This window comes from Zalophus californianus, chromosome 12, assembly GCF_009762305.2.
Source record: "Zalophus californianus isolate mZalCal1 chromosome 12, mZalCal1.pri.v2, whole genome shotgun sequence".
Taxonomy (NCBI): Eukaryota; Metazoa; Chordata; class Mammalia; order Carnivora; family Otariidae; genus Zalophus; species Zalophus californianus.
The window spans coordinates 21,799,512-21,820,946 of record NC_045606.1 but is presented as its reverse complement, the minus strand read 5'-3'; the positions used below and the strand labels follow the sequence as shown (position 1 = coordinate 21,820,946).

General features: G+C 35.4%; 1 protein-coding gene across 3 annotated transcripts in view; it reads right to left on the bottom strand.

Annotated features, from left to right (window-relative positions):
- Nucleotides 1-2,830: 2,830 nt before the first annotated feature.
- Nucleotides 2,831-21,435, bottom strand: part of PHTF2 (putative homeodomain transcription factor 2) — a 112,789-nt gene continuing 94,184 nt past the window's right edge. For all 3 annotated transcript variants that reach the window (XM_027574515.2, XM_027574516.2, XM_027574517.2), the window contains 8 exons: nt 18,421-18,549; nt 16,743-17,015; nt 16,405-16,536; nt 13,709-13,795; nt 9,300-9,455; nt 8,204-8,299; nt 5,868-5,993; nt 2,831-5,238 (listed from right to left, as the gene is read on the bottom strand). In XM_027574515.2, coding sequence (XP_027430316.1) covers nt 5,218-5,238; nt 5,868-5,993; nt 8,204-8,299; nt 9,300-9,455; nt 13,709-13,795; nt 16,405-16,536; nt 16,743-17,015; nt 18,421-18,549 — 1,020 coding nt within the window. In that variant the 3' untranslated portion in view covers nt 2,831-5,217. The remainder of the gene's footprint in view (nt 5,239-5,867; nt 5,994-8,203; nt 8,300-9,299; nt 9,456-13,708; nt 13,796-16,404; nt 16,537-16,742; nt 17,016-18,420; nt 18,550-21,435) is intronic.

The following is a 21,435-nucleotide window of genomic DNA, read 5'->3' as shown; positions in this document are numbered from 1 at the left end:
CTTCAAGTAAATTTTCTGCCCCCTTTTCTCTCTCTTCTTCTTCTGGACTCCTATAATACAAATGTTATTATGTTTGATGGACTCACGGAGTTCCCTAAATCATTGTTGTGTTGCATAATTCTTTCTCTCTTTTGTTCAGATTCATTGCTTTCTATTGGCTTTGTCTTCTAGGTCATTCATTCATTCCTCTGGTTCTTCCAAACCGCTGTTCATTGCACCAGGTATGTTTTTAATCTCATTTATTGCACTCTTCATCTCTGATTCTTTTTTAACTTTTATCTCTGTGGTAAGGGTCTCACTGATGCTTTCCATTCTTAAGTCCAGTGAGTACCCTTATGATCATTGCTTTAAATTCTCCATCAGGCATATTACTTATATCTGTTTTCACTTAGATCTCTGGCCATGGCCTTATCTTGTTCTTTCACTTGGGATAAATTCTTCTGTCTTCTCATTTCATCTAAGTCTCCACCTGCTTCTGTGTGTTAGCAAAGTCAGTTGTCTCCTGCTCCTGAAAGTAATGGTGTTATGAAGAGATCATGGTAATGTCCAGGGCCTGGCACTTCAGGGAGTGTCTCCGGCGTGTGCAGTGTGCTCTCTGCTATTGTGTTCTGGCTGCTCAATCCTTCAGGCCAGTTGTCTTCACAGGCTCTCCTTGCCTGCTATGGGCAGTGTGTGGTCCTTGGCCAGAATGTGGTGAGTTTTAACTAGGTGTGCTCTGGTCTGTTTGTGAAATGAGACCTGTCACCACCACCACCAGAAATGAGGCCCTGCAGAACTCACTGGTTGGAAGAAGTAGTATGGGCAGGAGTTTGTGCTAGTCTTCTGGGGAGGGGCCCACCATGCTGGGACTGAGGTAAGTGTGACTGAAAGGGCAGTTCCACCAGAGTGCAGGGGGATGGGGTTTAGCACAAGAAAGTTAGGCAACCAGTGTCCACACTGTGCTACTTTCCACAGGTAGCTTTATGTTTATGCTGAGGGGCGGGGGAGGGGAAATGGCACCGGCCAGCTCCTTTGTTCCTGGAGAGGAGTCTCCGTGAATACTGCCACTCTGGGATATGCTCTGAGAAGAGCAATTAGTCTCCCCACTGGGTGCTCCAGGTGCTCTTCAGATCACTGTTTCCATGCTGTATGCCACCCCCTACCCCCAGTTGTTTGCCTACCTTCTCTCCAGCACAGTGCTCTCTTAGGCTGTATTCCAGCCAAGCCTGCTGACCTTTAAAACTCCAGGCTTGGGGCGCCTGGGTGGCTCAGTCGATCCTGGGATCGAGCCCCACATCAGACTCCCTGTTCAGCAGGGAGCCTGCTTCTCCCTTTCCTCCTCCCCCTGCTTGTGCTCTCTCTTTCCCTCTGTCAAATAAATAAATAAAATCTTTAAAAAAAGACAAAAACAAAAACAAAACTCCAGGCTTTAAGCCTCACTGGTTGCAAGAACTCACAGAATTCGGCCCCTCTCACTTTCCAAACCAATGCTATGAGGAAACATTCTCTTTGTGCATTCCCCTGTGACTCCTCTTTCCCTCTCTCTCTCCCTTCTGTGCAACCACAGTTACCTCCCCTCCACAGCAGCCAGGATCTGTTTCTCCCCTAAACCATGTCTCCGCACTTTCTACCTTCTTCAATGTGGCTTCTTCTTCACCTTCAGTTGTGGAGTTTATTCTGCCAGTCTTCAGGTCAATTTCTGGGGTACTTAGGATGATTTGATAGTTATCTGGTTGTATTCATGGGATAAGACGAGCCTAGGGTCCTCCTACTCCACCATCTTCCTGTCTCTACAGAATATACTTTCAAAGAGAATAAAAGAGTGTGGGTTCTATGATTAACTAACTAGGGAAACCTTGGGCAAGCTTCTTAGCCTCTTTTGTGGTTTCAGTTTTTTTATCTGGTAAAATAAGAACTTTGAACAAGGTGGTGTCTAAGGTCCTGTTTGACTCAGGTCATTCATTCAGTCTGAGCTTTTTCTACATATTAGGCACCGTTTTATGTGCTAGGCATACAGTTAAAATCTCACGGAATTCCTGATCTTAAGGTAGTAATTCTCAAGGTGGTGAGGACTGACAGGTGAGGCAAATTTTCCAAATCGTTTGGGGAATATCTTTTTGAAAATATACTGCCTCCTAGATCTGCAGTCTCATCTCCAGGAGGTAAGCTCTGTGGGGAGCCAGTGTTATGGATAAGCATTTGTGATATCCTTTGTATAGGCTTGGCAGAAAAAAGGTTGAGAATGTGTTCTAAGTGATATAGCAATTCAAGGAGGTGCCAATCATGGGCTCTATTTTGCAGTCTGAAAGGAGATTCATTAGAAGAGCCAATTCTGAGCTTAAGGTAAGTTTGAAAGTGCACTTGAATTAATAGCCCCTGATTTATTAAAATCCTATGAACACTTGTACCAATTAGGTAATAGAAATAATAGAATGCTTACCCATCTTATTTTTGGCCATGATCTCTCATGCTGAATTCATGTGGCAAAATTGTTTGATTAAAAATACCACTATCCTTCTGACAGTGAGTTTTACTATCCCAGGCCACAGCCAGTTTTCTGTATTTAAATACAAACAAACAAGCAAAAAAAAAAAAAAAAGAAAAGAAAAAATTAATGATATGGTAGCATTTTGGTGATGAAAGACCTGCATATGTATTATTATTCTTTCATGTTAAGAATCATAACAAAATCTTAAATGTCAGGGAGTTTAAAAAAATTTACTTCCATTCTCCTGAAATCTAAGAGTTATAACTAAAGTTCATGCTAGAGTAAATACACAATTACCATAGAAATGTATATGGATTGCAAATGGGAAAAACAAAAAAACAGAAAACACCTCCAGCTTAACACTGTCAGCATAGAATATTTTATTTTAAACTTGCTGTTCAAACTTTCAAATACAACACATGTGGCAAAGAAACAACAGTTAACACACAACATCTGCCACAATTCTATCTTTGAACTGCCTTTTCTATATTATGTGATATGTTACAATTTCTTTCGATTTCTTACATTCATGGTATTCTTAAAAGCAGCAAATGTCAATTTTTCTGCTTTGAAACAGTTCCATTAATGTTTTGAAATTGCTTAAAATGACAACTTTTTCCTTTTGGTATTCTACTGCTGCCCATGTTAGTGACATCATTCATATTATTTATAGATTGTTGAGAGGTATACTGTACTCAACAAATCAACTCCCGACCCTAAGTTAAAATGAACTTCAATCCAAAACACGCATACTCAGCTACCTTTCTCAAAAATATTTCCATTCTGAAATAAGTTTTTTTTGTGAGATACAATAGTTTTATCTTTTATTCCTAACAGAACTCATGCTGTACTTTTTTTTCTCAAAATATATTTGATATATTCTGTGCAAAATGTTAAGTTCTGTATAGGTATGTACCTTATTCTGAAAAAGTTTATAAAATATAATTCCTAAAAACAACCTCAACATTAGACAATAGAGGAAGAAGAAACATATCAAACAAAGCCTAATTTTTCACATGAGAAAATAAGTATGTTCTTAAAGCTCCAGTAATACATTCCTTGAAAAAACTCAGAATGCACTTTGGTCATTATTAAACATATGAGAACATAGGCAAATAAAACAAATTGCTTTTGTTGTTTTCTACACAAAAAAAATACACTACACAATGAGGCTGAATTGAGGCTGATCAAAAGGAATGGTAAGAGCAAAGTGATATTATGACATGGCTCTGTTCTCTACGCATTCCTGATCTTAAGATTATGATTTGGGGATTAAAACTGCACCAATCAAATAAATCATTTACAATTAATTATTTTAAATTCCCTAAAACATGGTAAAAAATGTGAGGATATTCAACATGATACACCTTGCACCAAGAAAATTCTATACTGTTTCAAATAATTTCTTTGTTTTAGAAACTAGATACCCAGTTTAAAAAAAATTGCAAAAACATTTCATGTTTCATGTAATTCCTAATATATTCTTGATTGTACAAATATAACAACTTAAAATCAAGGCCCAATGTAAGATACCATCATATTCGCTCTATTTACCTAACATGCCGACATGGTAAGTTCTCATTTGGACACTTGGCAAATTGCGGGTGAGTGTGTGTGATGGCGGGGGGGGGGGGGGGAGTAGGTAACTTTCCAGGTTAAAAGCATCTAAAATAGCCCTTATAAAATTGGGGGTAAGGGGGATGCACCAGGTTAAGTTTAGAAGATAGAATTTGCAAACTGAAGCTCTTTTCTGAAAATCTGGATATAGTTTTAATAACTAGCAATCAGAGGAATATTTTATTGGTTCTTAACCTTATTCTTAAGTTGTTCACTTGAGTGTGTATACACTATAGTGTACCATGGGGAAAAATTATTTTACTTGAGTAAACATAATGTACTTTAGTAATATCAATAGGCACTTCACTTGTGAGATGAGTGTATACCTCACTCAAAAGGATACCATATCATGCCCTAGTACACTATAACATATCCCATATAAAGATACGCATTTAAAAGTAACAATTTTAAAAAGTGCACATTTTGAGCATGCACAGTTGGAGCTGTGCAAACAGCCCAGTGTTTCAAATAAATACAATTATTACTAGTTAATTTTTATCAAAATATCTTACAGTATGGTAACCATTTACAATTATTGCTCTATTAAGAGTTTTATCATCAAAGAGCACTTGTTGACCTGTTATGTAATACCATATATATTAATACTGAAGGGTGTGTAACTGCAGCTTAATCAGTGTAGATCCTGGCATTGTTCCAAAATAATTCAAAAGAAACCTTGACTGGATCTTGATTTACCAAAGAAGATACCTTCTGTGTCTAGCTGAGTCCAATGCAATATTCCAACGTTAAAGAAGTTTTCCTTTCAAGTAAGGCAAGTTCACGGCATTGGTAGAGAAACAGTGCTTAGCAATGGCTTCTAGTCTCACGATTTGTTATTTTGTCAATTATTTATGAACAATTACCAGGATCTCAAGTATCTGGATATCAGTTTTATCACCCTTGCAACAACTAAGTACATCAATGCTAGAAATAAAATATAAAGACTAAAATAAATGTAAAAAAAAAACAGTGAACAAGTAAAATAAATATAAGAATTGCACAAGACAGTCTGATGTAAACACTTCGATTTCCCAGCTGAGACTCCTGAAGCAAAGAGTCAGTGACTGCTTGCAGGCAGCTTAGTTGGTACTCTTATTCTGGAAAAGAGGCTACATCTTCTTTTCTCTGAATTGTCATGATTTAATCTTCCATAGCTAGTGAAAAAATAACAGAAGTAGTAACCATTAGAGTCAGTTTTAATATTGCAAATTACTAAATTACATAACATAATGCTTTTATCTAAATTTCATTCATAAACAAGAGTAGGTGCTACTATTTTAAACTCCTTTATCCCTGTGTTTTCAAGAATTCACCTTAAAATAAAAAAGTGAAAATCAGATTTCCCCTGCTTTCTTTTACTGAGAAGTAGCAATATATACATACTACTGGTATAATATGAATAATCTACACCTGATTCACTAAGAGCTGTGCATATGTTAGAGGAGGTATGTACTGCTATATAATAAATATCATTTTTTGGCTAAAAAAAGAAATAGGCTCTTCTTTTCCTTTTTTTATCACCTAAATTAGATTCAGATTATATAAGTAAAAATAAATCCCTTTACTTATTCTATACAAGAGTCCTATTTGTATGAACACTGTTCCAAACTAGGCGTTCTGTCAGCATTATAAACCAAGAATATTATTCATTCTCTGCGTACAGTATTATTAAAATGACTTCATCACTGCACATAGGTGATCTCAAAAGAGTAATGGGGTAAAATAAATGTCACGGAATATAAGAGGGGGCACTAAGAAATAAAAAATAGGGGGAAGGTCTTACCTTTAAATTAAATCCAAGCAAGTCACTGATAACACCAGAGACAGCTGACAGGATAACAACCTGGGTGATGTTATAAAGCAGTGGATTCATTGTAAGCCCATACAATCTAAAGGGACTGTCCAATTCCTAGCAGAAGAAAAAAAACCCATGAGCCTGGAAACTCATTAAGAATTACCAGTTAATGGGATGAGTTAGCCCGGTGATGGGTATTAAGGAGGGCACGTATTGAATGGAGCACTGGGTGTTATACGCAAACAATAAATCATGGAATACTACATCAAAAACTAATGATGTAATGTATGGTGATTAACATAACATAATAAAATAAAAAAAAGCAAAAAAAAAAGAATTATCAGTTAAACTAATTCAAGGTGATATACAATGAGAATTTTCAAAAACAGTCTCAAAAAACAGTTACAAATTATGGGTACTTTTAGAAAGGATAAACTTGATTAAACTTGAAAGAAGTAAATACATTTTGTGTTTTTTTTTTTTTAGAAATGATTTTCATTAAAAGAACTCTATAACCTAAATTTGTAACTCTAATTCCTGTCTCAAATGAATGACTAGTAAAGTACTGGTCCAGTAGCTACCAAGGGTTTGGAAACATTTTCTAAGGTAAGAAGAGAAAATGGAAGATTTTTGGAAAAATTAGAAAATTGGCCAAATTTTCTGCCATTATTAATACATACATACATAAACTTCCCTTTGAGACAATTACTTTTCGAATATAAGAACTGACTGTTTCAAAGATTTAATATTCTTTGATTTATTGATTCTCAGATTTAAAGTTATATGGCAGGCCCTGTGTTAGGCTCTGGGAAATGAGGATTCAGTCCCTGTGCTGAAGGACTTTATAGTCTAATAGATATGCAAAATAAACAATTCAACTGTGAGCCTCCCATAGAAGAGGTGTGTATAAAAGGTATAGGCCCTAGAGAGAGGAGAGAACAGGCATTCCGTAAGACACATAAGAACATGGCACCTTTGAATCGCTACAGGTTGCTCAGCATTTTAGAGCCCAAGTGCAAGGAAAGAAGTCCTTCAAATTTCTAAAACCACTGAGGTAAGGGTCATTCTTTATGCAGATTGTACTGACAGACTGGCACCGGTGGGAATTTAATTAGGGGAGAAGTGTATGAGATGTGCAGGTGAGAAAGACCACCGGCAGAGGGGAAGCAATGTGGAGGATGGGCTGGAGAGCCAGGAGACTAGAAGCAGGAAGGCCTTGAAGGTTCAATGGATAGTGAGACAATGAGGGTCTGACTTAGGGCAGGACTGACAGGGAAGCGGGGATGTACTGGAAACTATTTGAGGGGTGAATCAATGGGCCTCAGAATTTCTTGGCAGTGAAGAGGGAGAGAGAGGGAACAACCAATATTAAGTCCCCAGTTTCTGAGTAGAAGACTGTGTAGGACTGTGTGTGATCAAAAAGGATCACATTGTTGTGCTTTGTACTTTAGTTATCTCCTATTTCTCTCTACTCTGGGACTGAAACTGCTTCTAAGTCTCATCATGTCTAGCATAGTGCCTACACTCTGAAGATACTACCCATATATGCACCAGACAAGCCCACCCACCTCTTCAGAACCTTGTCGGTGCCAAATGTATGCTGTGAGGCAGTGTATCCCATTAAGACTTTTTAATTGACTGAAGAAATAATCGTAACATTGAGACACAACTAATTTTGTACCATTCTCTGAAGAATTCATTCAATTTGCTATAGAAATTGAGATTTTAAACATTTTCCTTTTAAGAAAGAAAAGCATTACCAACACTGCAAAGCAGTGCTAAAAACATTTTATTGAATTACCTCCAAGGAGTTATTATTATGAAATCAGATATTTTGAAATTATATTCTTTTTGATTGTTACAAAAAGTGATCTGAAAATTTTAATGTTTACTGATAATATATGTTTATTATAATTATTATGTATTACTACTTTTTAAGCTAACTCAGGCCAAGCAGAAGACTGCTCTCAGAAATACAAAATGAGAAAATTTCCAAGTTAACATTAAATCTCCCTTTTTGAAATCTATTTTAAGTTCTAGGAGGTAAAATTTCCAAAGATGCCAACCTCTACAATACTTTAAACATTATTATAGTCTTAAATTTTTAAAAGTTATTAAAATTTCAAAATGAGATGATTTGGATTACTTTGATTCGTTTTACAGTAAGTAAAATGTACATGGCATAAATGTATTCAAATATAATTTGGAAACAGTTTGGATAATCATAAAAACCAAACACAAGGTAGGATCTGCAAACAGAAGACTCAGTTATAATATCAGAACAGCATATTCTACATTATATCCATTTTCAATTTCATTTTTACCTTTAGCAGTTTAGTAGCCAGCTTTAAAACATTATTCACTAGTGTCAGTTCCTCTTTTTTGTTAGGTTTCTTCTCCATTTTCAAGTAGAGGTTTATCTTTTTATAAAAAAGGAATAAATAGTTAAAAATACTTACTGCATGGAGCACTGGGCATTATATGAAAACAATGAATCATGGATCACCACATCAAAAACTAATGATGTACTGTATGGTGACTAACATAACATAATAAAATTTTAAAAAATTACAATACTCATTTTTAAAAGGAACTGAAAGACAGGCACTGAAATATTAGTGGTGGTTCTCTGGTTATTGAGATTACAGATGACATTAATATTCTCCTTCAAACTACATTTTATAGTCCAAATTCCTACAATAAACATGTTATTTTATAATAAGAAAACAAGGACTTATTTAAATTTTCAAATATAATGAAAGCTGACACAAGAAAGGCAAACTGGATGTCATTATTTAATAATAGGTGAAACAATTTAGTTCCAGAGCAAAAGCAACCTCAAGAATAAGTGAGAACTAGAGCAAAGTAAATCAATTGGTTTGTTCCTCTCCCCTTTCCCTTTAATTGAGTTCCTTTGACAGGATTACCGATTTTTTAAAATCAAACTATCCCTGACAAAAACACTAAAAAAGTTTACATTGGCTGTAAGTTTCTCTGAATAATTCCTATGAAATGGTAAGGAAAATATTAAACAAATTCATACAAAATACAGTTAACCATCAAAATTATTATGCTTTACCCTTCCTACTGAATAAAAATTCATACTTATTCAAATATGGCTCTGCTATACTGCAAAGCAAATATATCCCACTAATGGCTTAAAATTCATCATTTCTATAAATAGTACTTCCTTCTTGTCATATAAAAGTGAAACAGAAAAACAGCAGATTAGATATGAAATCTGCATCAAGGCAGGAACACTGAAGATGAGGCTTGTGTTCTATCAAATTTCAAGTTTTGTTTTGTAACACAAATGCAATCTAACAGGTTCCTAAAAAACTTGAAGTAAATGAAAAGATTTTTAGTTTAATATGTAGATTATAGACATTAACTTATAACAGAATAAACATGCATTCTCACCTGTTCGGTAAGTAATATTGAGGTATTGCTATATTTTTTACTTGTTTCTGATCCAAGGGTAACAAATCTTAGGAGGAAAAGCGTTAAAGAGATGCACCAGATTACTAGCTCCCAATTGTAGTGACAATCAAGGAAGATCTCATGCACATGAAGCAACTAAAAGTGTATGAAAAAAGCAACAGGAAACAGCAATGTGATTCAAACAATTTCTTTTTAAAAGGAAATAACATTTTATTTCATACAAATGGATCATGAATGTAGTAGTACATTTTAAAAACATTCCACATTTATTATGGAATATTTCAAACACATAAAACATATAAGCAAAACCCACGACTAGAAGTCGTAGAGAGGATATCTGTCTCATTCCTAATTTAAAGTAAATACCCCTAAGGTAATAAATATCATATGAACAATGTTTGCTCTAATTTTTTAAAGATATACTTTATCAGATTAAGAACATACTTTCCAGTATTATGAATCTCCACTAAAATTCACCAATTTATTTTCTGCACCTGTTGAGATGATCAGATGTTCTCTCCTCCTTTAAAAATCAACTAAAGGAGGGGCGCCTGGGTGGCTCAGTCGGTTAAGCGTCTGCCTTCGGCTCAGGTCATGATCCCAGGGTCCTGGGATCGAGCCCCACATCGGGCTCCCTGCTCAGCGGAGAGCCTGCTTCTCCCTCTCCCTCTGCCTGCCTCTCTGCCTACCTGTACTCTATCTCTCTGTCAAATAAATAAATAAAATCTTTAAAAAAAAAAAAATCAACTAAAGGAGCTCAAACCAGATTCAGGTATTTTCCAAATTGAAAATCTTTGCATTCCAGGGATAAACTATATTGGTCATGGCATATTTATTGTTACTAAGTTGCTGGCTTCATCTCCCTAATATTTTGCAATGAAGTTAACAAGGAAAATTAGTTCACAGTTTTCCATTTTCATATTGTCTCTCCTGTCAACTGGTATCAAGATTCTTTTAGTCACCTAAAATGAGCTGGGGAATACTCCCTTTTTTTCTATTCTCTAGATGTTTTGTGTAGGACTGGAATTAACTGTTTAGGGGCACCTGGTTGGCTAAGTTGATTTAAGCATCTGCCTTCAGCTCAGGTCATGATCTCGGGGTCCTGGAATCGAGCCCCGCATCAGGCTCCCTGTTCAGCGGGGAGTTTGTTTCTCCCTCACCCTCTGCCCTTTCCCCCTGCTCGTGCTCTTTCTCTCTCTAATAAACCAATAAAATCTTAAAAAAAATATAACGAGCTGTTATCTGAATAACTGGCAAAATTCAACTGTAAAACCACGTGGGTCTAGGGGATTTTTGTTGGTGGCAAATTTTTAAACTATTGAATCAGTACTGCTTTATAGTTATAGGTCTCCTCAGATTTTCAATTATGTTTTGAGTCAGTTTTAATAAATTATGCATTTGTACAAAATTGTCCGCCGAAGCTTTCAACTTCAATGGTAACTTATATTAGCATTCTTTTAAAAAGAAACTTAACTGTGCCATTAGTTTATGGTTTAATATACTGTGCTTTTTCTTTTTAAACACTTGTTATTGTACATTTTAAAACTTCCAAATGCATGAGTTTTCTTGCTGCTGTCATTGTTTCCTACTGTAATTGCATTAGTTAGATCGAGTGGCCTGAATGGTCTCAGCTGAGAATTACTTTGTGTCCAAGTACATGGGAAAGTTTTATAAACTATCCTTGTGCCTGAAAAGAATATGTATTCTCTGATTTTAGAACAAAATTTTAACTGTTGCTTACATACATATATTCATTATTTTTTTTAATCTGTTTAATCTGTCAATTACTAAAAGAAATGTGTTGAGACCTCCGAATGAGGTTTTATTTCTACAATTTCTCACCTTAGTGCTATTGATTTTGGCTGTCTATACATATATTTGAAGTTATATGATTACACGCATGCAAGGTGGGAATTATTAGATCTTCCTGATGAATTATTCTTTCAATTTTTGTCAAGTTTCCCTTTATCCCTTGTACTTAGACTACAGTCTATTTCATCTAATATTAATATGAACTTACCAGCTTTCTTTTGCCTGCAGTGGCTTTTTCTACCTTATATTCAAAACCTTTCAGAGTTATTATGATCCATGTGTCTTTTATTGATAGGCATAGAAAGGTTTTATGTTCCTAAGAGTCAGAACTACTACAACATGTACTCCAGGAACATGGAAATTAAACCCGGAAGAAATGGCTGAGATGCGATAAGGAATTGTGAGTAGAGAAATCAGTCTTTTCGGGGCGCCTGGGTGGCTCAGTCGTTAAGTGTCTACCTTCGGCTCAGGTCATGATCCCAGGATCCTGGGATCGAGCCCCGCATCGGGGCCCCTGCTCAGCGGGAAGCCTGCTTCTCCACCCACTCCCCCTGCTTGTGTTCCCTCTCTCACTATGTCTCTGTCAAATAAATAAATAAAATCTTAAAAAAAAAAATCAGTCTTTTCCTCTTCATTGCTTTTACGATTTTTCTCTTTGTTTTTGGTGTTCTGCACTTCTCCACAACATCTCTAAGTGTGGATTTACTTTTATTGCTCCTTCTCATTCTTGTGCTTCCTAAATCGGAAACTAATGTCTTTTATCAATACAGAAAAACTCTTAGCCATCATCTCTCCAAATACTGCTCTCCTTCTTTCCATCTGGAATTCCTACTGGGTATTTATTGGATCTCCCATCTGCCTCAATCTCCTTTTCATATTTCCATCCCTTTATCTCTGTCCTATATTCTGGGTAACTTCTTCCATCTCCCATTCACTATTTTTAGCTGTCTTCAATCTGCTATTTATTGTTTATTGTGTTTTAAATGTCAGTAACTGTATTTTTCATTTCTCTGAAGAGCTGTCTGTCCTTTTCCATCGTGTTATCTATGTCTTTGTCTTGCAGCTCCTATCTGAGCAGCCTACCGTCTGAGGTAGCTGGACATCTAATCCCGCTGTTTGTCGGTCTGTTGACTCACTCACGATGGATTGTCTCTTCACAGTGTTTTGAAACCTGAAGGGGCTTCATCTGTGGAAATCCTAGGAGGCCTAGGTGGAGGTCCCATCCCCCTAAGAACAATCTTGGTTTTGCTTCTGCCAAGTATCCAGGTATGCAGGAACCTAGGCCCACTGTTCACATTAACTTCTTGACACAGAGGTTACAGGACAAGATTTGTAATGTACATTTTAAACCCTGAACCTATAATAAGTGCCGACCTACAGTTACATATTCTTAGAGGAGAGACTTAACCCCCTCGTTCTTGTCAGTCCAGGCAGAGTCAGATGAGCTTTCTTATTGCCCTCCTGTGCTGGTGAGCAGGCTGTTTTTCTTATTCTACCTTTTAACTGAGACTGTAGTCCTTTAAGGGGTAGCATGTATAAGGAGGTATGCAGGCTGAGGCCTCATTTTCTGTCCTTCTGTGGACATAAAATCTCAAGTCTCTAGGATACTAAGATTGACAATGTACCTCATTTTATCTGAGGGCTGCCACAGCATTAAGACATATACTTAATTGCTGTTTTTTAATTTTATCTTCATTTTTGACCCCTTACTGTCTTATAAACTCAGATATGTAGTATGTGTATAAAAAAGTTTATATAAGTATATTAAAAAGCTGAGTTTTTTTGGGTGCCTGGGTGGCTCAGTCAGTTAAGCATCTGCCTTCGGCTCAGGTCATGATCCCGGGGTCCTGGGATCGAGTCCCGCATCAGGCTCCTTGCTCTGCAGAGAGCCTGCTTCTCTCTCTCTCCTCCCCACTTGTGCTCTCTCTCACTATCTCTGTCTCTCTCCCTCAAATAAATAAATAAAATCTAAAAAGAAAAAAAAAAAGCTAAGTTTTTTTCTTCCCCCCAGCATTAGTGTTTTAAAGCATAAGAATCTTCAGGTAATCTAGTATGTCATATTACTTGAAATGGAAGTTTAATTTTATAACCTAGACTATCCTGAGATATTTTTGTGCTTCCTGACTAATCTTGGACAATGAGAGTTCTTTTTCAGAGTCTGAGGCAGTCAAGTCACAGTGACAATCCAGATATAAAATGAAAGAATTAATACTAAATGTGAATAAAGCAGAGATCCATGAAAAACAGTCTGAAACAATCTCATAATTCTAGTCACTCATAAGTTTGTTTTGGGAAATAAAGATAACCAAGTGAATGGTGGGTAAAAACTAATTACTATATATTCAATCAACAGACATCTGAGAATATGCTAGCCACTGTTCATACACAGAGATGAATAAAACACATTCATTAATTCTACTGAAAAAAGATAAACTGCAAAAAGTCAATTTTAAAACTTGTATAACTAGGTTTATAAGTATTATTAGTTTGGTTGTTTATTATTAGAAAGCCTTCTGGAGCTAAATAATTATAGATGTGATTATCTAATTTTTACACATTGGAACAAGTCAACTCACCTGGGCACAACAGATAAACACAACTGATATAGTCAACAAGAAAGCAGATGAAACTATTACATCAACTGATCGCTGAGGACCTCGACGCTGGGGAAAAAAAGGGAAAACACTTTTAAATATATTTACTAATTAGCAGCTAATTCCATGCTTTCAATTACAGTGTTGATCCATCCCTGCAGGTTGATCATAGCTTACAATGTTGAAAATATACCTAATTTGTCAGATGAATTTTAATTACAAAGTGTTACTATTTCCTGAGGATTGCAATACAGTCAAGATGGTGAATACATAGCACAGAATTCTTGGCGTAACTTCCACATTTTTCATTTCATTTCATTCCAAATATTTTGTCAAACACTAATCATTTATTTAACAAATGTTTCTTGAGCACCTGCTCAGAATAGGGCCCTGTGTTAGGTACTGGAAATATAGCAGAGAACAAAACAGACATGGTCCCTACCCTTCACAGGAACTAGCAGGAAGCCAGACATCAAGCCTATAACCACAGATCTATGTGATCAATTGTAATGAGTGCTATTAAAGGAAAGGTAAAGGATGCTTTAAGAAAACTGGTAGGGAATTTGGTGTAAATATTACTTCCTTAGGGAGATCTTTCCCGTTTCACACTACCAACTCTCAGTTACAGGTTAGGAAGATGGCCTGGGAAGATCTCCCTAATAAAGAGGTATTTATGGCAAAATAAGGTGCCAGGGCATGATGGCACATGGCAGTGTTCCTGGCAGAAGAAAAGGCAAGTGCAAGAGCACAAAACAGGAAAAATAATATTGCAATTACAGAACTGAAGCAGTCTAGTGTGGCTGGAATGGAGAGAGGAAAGTGTTTCAAAATGAAAGGAGAGGCTATCCTCAAGAGCTAGGTCACAAAGGGCACTACAGGCCCTATTCAGATTTTGTTCTTCAGCCTAAGAGCAATGGGGAACCTTAAAAAGTCTTAAGAATTATATGATGAAATCTACATTTTGAAAAGATTGCTGGTGGCAGACTGAGGAATGTACTGGAAGGAGGGAACCGGAATGCAGGGAGGCCAGTTAACAGGCAACTACAGCAGCCCAAAGCAGATGACTGACAGTTTCAGTTAGGGTGGTGGATATGGAAACAAAGAGAAGAAAATGGACCCAAGATATATTTTGCAAGTAGAAAGGGTGGGAAATGGTGTTAAGCTGGATGTTGGAAATGCAAGAGAGGGAAGTAAATACCAAGGATAATTCCTAGGTCCAGGCTACATGTTTCCCTCACTGAAATGTAAGCTCCTAAAAATAAAGGACTTTCATGTCATCAGTAGTGGATATTACATGGTTAACATTAAATAAATGCTTACTGAGTAGAAAAAACAATGTACAAAAGAATGCAACACCTACCTAGGGTTGATAATGAGGAGGAATTCCAGGTGGCTTCTTACTAAGCTACATAACAAAGATCATATTCATCCCTCCATACAACAGAAAAGCCACAGTGGGCAAAATAATCGAAGCCAATTTTTAGCATTTCCCAAAGGAGGCTAACAAGTTAAATCAATGAACAGAATAATGAATTTTTTAAATAGAAGGGTAGACAAATAGTGCAAACTTTTTTTTTTACTTCTTTCATTGTTACTTCAAAAAAATAAAGATCTAGGTATATCAGAGTGTTTCTGGTCTTTGGGTCAACTTTATTTAAGACCTGATTACTCCATTAATAATGAAAATCATTGTGTCTTAATGCAACAAAGAAATAATCCTCAGAAGAAGTGCTTTCCTAAACCTAATTTAGGTGTTTCCCATTTCCCTCCTGAGTTTTTATATCTTACTTCCATAATTAGGAAAGTTATTTAAAAAGATTAAAGGAAAAGAACAGCATGAGAAAAATGGTTTAGAATTGCAAGCTGATATTTTTAAATAGTAATAGGCCACTTCAGTGAGGCTACCCACTGATTAGTTTTTTTTTAATTCTTTTTTTAAGCAGTGGGCTCCCTCTGCTGGTTTCTGATAACCATTCTAGGTAGAAACAAAATCTTTAAGCTTTTTAATGAGTAGAAGTTGGTGAGATTTACGAAAAAAAAGATAAATGTCAAACCTAAAAAACAAAACATATGGATAAACAAATATAAAGCAGAATCAGATCTATAAATACAAAGAACAAACTGCTGGTTGCCAGAGGGAAGGGGGGTTGGGAGGATGGTCAAAACGGGTGCAGTGGGGAGGGAGGTACAGGCTTCCAGTCACGGAAGGAGTAAGTCACAGGAATAAATGGCAGAGGTTAGGGAATATAGTTGGTGGCGCTGTCACAGTGCTGTACGGTGACAGATGGTAGCTACACTTGGTGGTAAGAATAGCACAACATAGAGAGAGGGTGAATCACTATGTTGTACACCCAAAACTAATGTAACATTGTATGTCAACTATGCTTCAATTAAAAAAAAATTTTTTTAAAGATATATTTAGGATAATCTGATCCTGAATAATCTACCTAAAATGTATTTAAGCCTTTTAGACTTCAGGTATTTTACTCTAAAGAACCAGTTAAACATTTATTTTGGATTTCTGCATATGGATTGAAAAGAACTCTAAGTATGGCCACACAGCACCACACTAGTACACAGGTGACTATACATTTAGATATACATAGATATTGACAAAAAGACTGAAACTCTCAGAGGGAGTTAGCATGTTAAGAGTACTTTTATCACTGTCATTCTACCTTAAGATAGGACCGGAGAGATAGCCACATTTTTATATTCTGTACTTTCTTCAACCGGAAATGAGGAACCTCAGATTTTCGAGCCCTCCTTGCTGATGTTAAGTGTCCAAAGAGTTTTGCAAAAAGTAATCGCTAAAAAAGATTAGGGTAAGGATTAATTTTCAAGTAGATTACCACAGAAAAACAAAAATTGACATGTCTTAAGTACTACAAAAACAAAACAGGAAAATAATTAGCAGGTCAAAATGATTTATGAAATATTAAAATACTTCAGTAATTCTTTAAATATTATGAAAAGGATAAAATATTCTCTACTCAGAATTCTATATTATACCCACCTGTTTGTAAGTTCTTTCTGCTACACAGAGCAAAAAGAAGAAAATCCACACAAGAGACACACGAACCACAAAACTTATTATAACCATAGAAAGAACTATGACATCTTCTTTAGAACCAAATGCAATCACATAAAGTTCTGAAGCAGAATGTGCTGTGAGTTGTTCCAAGTCTGTAGCTTGGGAGAGTCGGAAAACAAATGGAGTTAAACCCAGGATTAGAGAGATTGCATTTCCAAAAATCTGGTATCCTATTCCTGGTATATGGCTGTTCACCTTTACAGAGAGAGAGAAAAAAAGAAAAAAAAAAAGTACACAAATTTTATCTACAGTAAAATGAATTCTTATTAAGCATTATTTTATTTATAGCCATATGAAACATTTTGTTAAAACATATGAGATAATGAAATTCAAATTTACTCAAAGTTTGGAGAGCATATTACAGGGAAACTGTAAGTCATTATGTCTTCAGTGTTAAAAATAGTTCATTATCAGATTTCTAATTCACTAAATAGATGCAAAAGGATGAACTATCTTGGTCTTACCTAGATCTGGAAAAAAAATTCTATGTATCTCATTATTTCAAAAGTTAGAAATATTCATATATACTTTAATATTAAAAAGAATGAGATCTCATATCCACTTAAGCTCAGTTCATAAAAACAAAAATTAAGAATTCTACTTATTTAATAAATTTGCAATTTGTATTTTCCTTCAAAGAGCACAAAATACAAATGGATATCTCCTTAAACTCTAAAACCATTTCAGAAGAGACAGTATGTTAGAGGGGGAAAAATTAAGAAAGGGGGAAAAAGGGGAATTACAGAAAAGGAAATTGGAAATTAAATAATGGGAAATATAAGACTGGTAGGACTATGAGGGATCTTAAATACCAGCTAACTTTCTATCATCATATTATACATTCTGTAAATGACCTGCTGGTTCACAGGCAGTTAAGGTATGGAGAACCAACTAGACCCAAATCTCCAGAGACCCCTTCTGCATAAGTAATAGGAAAGAGATCAATTTCTAGAGCAGTTACTTTCATTTCTGTCCTCCAGAAAGTGTGCACCACAGTTCTCATACAATGAACAACAGACAAGAAATTTAGAACTGCAAGTTAAATTATGACTAGCTTCCAGAGGAATCAGATAAAATTTAAAAACTGTGTCTGATAAAAGACACAATTTAATAGAAATGGAAATTAAAACCCATAGTGTTTGTACTCTACCTCCTCAAACTACTCACAATCTTTACACCACTAGTTGCATTACTTCTATATATTTAAGCAAGTATCAAGACAAATACTCTATTTTGGAATTTTTGGGGTACTAATAAATAAATGAAGCAGGAGGGATGACACAGGAGAAAATAAGCCTTCATCAACACTTGTGTATCTAGCAGCTCCTCAGTTTGATCCATGAAAAGCAAAAGAAAGAATTAAGCATAAAAGAAGGAAATTTTAGATTGCACCATCTACTCTTGGTGAGAAGAATGAAAACACTAAAAGATGACAGTGGTTTGGTGATAAATCACCAAGTCAGAGCACCAAATACAAATAACTGTCTTTTTCAGGCTGAAGAAGTGAATAAGTTGTAAATATAACCTCCTGGTAATTATTCAATATATTAATAATTACTGTCTTATTCTTGAACTAAAAGAATAGAATTTAAAAACTCACTCTGTTCATTATCATTCCACTGATTTCAAGTACGGACATGTCTGCTTTCTTACAGTCATTGCCTTCCCACACTATAGCACTGATTTTTTCTAATCCTGGGTGGGAACTATGGAGCCAGGGCAAATGACTCTACAAAAAATAAACAGAAATAGGTGAATACATTCGTCACATTTCATAAATAAAATGTGTGTGTATATATAAACTATACTAAAAAACAAACTGGTGAATACACTTACCATATTTTATAAATAGAACACATATATGGGTATATATATATGGGTATATGTGTATCTACACACACCCAAAATCAGTGACATTAAAATTCCATCTTAATGTTAATTAGCATATACACTGAGCAGATGGCATATGAAATTACAGTTATAAAAAGCATATAAGTTAACTTCCTGTAACAGATATTAGTTAGGCAAGCTATTGTTCAAAAAACCTCTAAAATATGTCAGCAAAAGCACTCAGTTGTCAATCTGTCTACATAGCTACTAATATACTAATGTTTCAAGACAAATGGAGATCAATTTGTTCATTTTACTGACTCTCAAGTTTATGGTCATTCAATACAAAAACACATGACAGGTATGATTTAACCTTTTGGAAGACTAAACAGTGACACAAATCTCATCCTGAAAGAGACTCTCCCTCACACCCTCAGCCTCAGTATTTGATTTAGTTACTTTTCTGACATTTTAGTCTAGCCATTCCCCAAAGGATCGATTTAACTTTTTTTTTCGTTAGAGTAAATATTGCAAACGGAAGCACATGGAACTAGAAGTACTCTCCCAAGAATAAAGCATCTCTCAATGTTGCAAGAATAAAAAAAGAAAAGAAAAATTGAAAGCCTTAATACAAAGGATCAGACACTTAAGTTTGGGGTTTTTTGTTTGTTTTAGATTTATAATTTAAAAAATAAAACTGCAGGGCTCCTGGCTGGCTCAGTCGGTGGACTCTTGATCTCCGGGTTGTGAGTTCGAGCCTCACATTTGGGTGCAGAGATTACTTAAAAATAAAACCTTTAAAAAAAATAAATAAAACTTCAAAATAGGATAGTTGGGGATTAAAGATAGCAACAAAATTAATACAACACTAATCTTTACATTGTCAGATATTGATAAAAGAAGTAAACATTAAAAGATTAGACCCCAAATGGGATGACTCTATTTACATTACAGTATTGCTAACTTATTTATATAACGTATTTCATTAAAATAACTTCTAACAATGAACAGAAGAATCTACTATAGTTATATTTATCCTCTGAAGAATAAAAATGTGATTAAAATATGGTAAAGATTTTTGGAAAACTTAAGAAATATAATATTTTCCTGTAAGAAGAATAGAATTGTATTGATTCATTTTGATTAAAGATATAAAATAATACTTTAATAATATGTAAGAAAACAGATATGGGAAGTTATTATCATTCTGACTTAAACATTAACTTTCTTTATGTAATGCCAGTAGCCATATTATTGGCAAAGCTCTTTTACATTTAGTTTATTTGACTATGAAGACGTTTCCTCTAAATATTTATCTTTTTTCCAAAGATTAGTATTTTAATATTACATCAACCATCACAGCATATATTTCACTACTGGAGAGCCTTAAAAACTGTAAAATACTAGTTATTAACTATCCACTTAATTCCACATATATTCCACGAAATATTCTAGCTAGGATAGAATTAATTTGTACCAAAACACATATCCAACTTCCCATGGAAATCTAGGTAATTATGAAATGGAACGGAACTACAAAGCCAGGAACAAGCGGGACAAGCTGAATACAGAGTATGAAGTCTGAGAGGCAAGGCTTCCACCACTGATTTACAGGCTCCTAATCTTTTTAAACTCTCAGTCTGTTAACAGTGAATTAATTGAAGGCTTCCTGATTACATGAAGCAAGCATATCAAGAAGGTCCATCTGGAGACAGAAATAGGAATTCAAGAAGTTCTTCACCTTCCTTCCAGAAGTATTCATTTTGCCCAGCTACCTTTGCAGTTACTCTAACTAGCATTTGATATCATCTTCCTATTTCTAGAAAGCCAGAAGGCAGGAGAAAAAAGAGCAACTAGAAACTGGTGAATTTAAAAAGAGTTAATTGAAAAAAAAAAAAAACAACAACCAACCAACCCTATATCTGTGTGTGTGAAATATATTCTGAAGTAACAGTCTTGTTGAAACATGTACTGCCTACAGTGTATGAAGAAAACATCACATGAAACATTTTTCAAAAAGGCTCAAGGAAAACATCAGAGCAAATAATTCCATTTTATAATTTTATCACATAGATTCTTCTTAGTGTTTTTCAAACCAAAATTTGGAACTCTTTTAATGATTGTTCTTTATCCTCATTCAAAATCTCAACTGCTTTGCTCTGTGTTCATCCAGAACTGCCTGAAAACCTTAACACTTAAATGGTGGCATGTTTTAAGTAGATTCACCATGACAGCTGCTTTACTGGAGTTTCTACCTGTCAGAGCTGTACCCATTAAAATCTGGCTTTTCCTACTGAAAAATGAATTTCACTTGAACATGGCCTCATACTTCATTATATACTCAGCCATGATTAGAGGAGAGAGATTTTCTGCTGTAGAAATGTTTCAGTTACTATGGCCAAAGAAAATAAAACAGGGGTGCCTGGGTGGCTCAGTCATTAAGCGTCTGCCTTTGGCTCAGGTCATGGTCCCAGGGTCCTGGGATCAAGCCCCACCACGTCAGGTTCCCTGCTCTGCGGGAAGGCTGCTTCTCCCTCTCCCATTCCCCCTGCTTGTGTTCCCTCTCTCGCTGTGTTGTTCTCTGTCAAACAAATAAATAAATCTTTAAAAAAAAAGAAAAGAAAAAACGAAACAAAACTACAAATTTGGTAACAACCTGACTAGAACACATGGATTCAAATGCTCATTGTTACTTCATAAGGAGGGATTTTTTAGTCTTTATGGTGGGCAGAAAACAGTCCTCCAAACCTAATACAGACCTCAGTCAAATAAGAAAAAATACTGG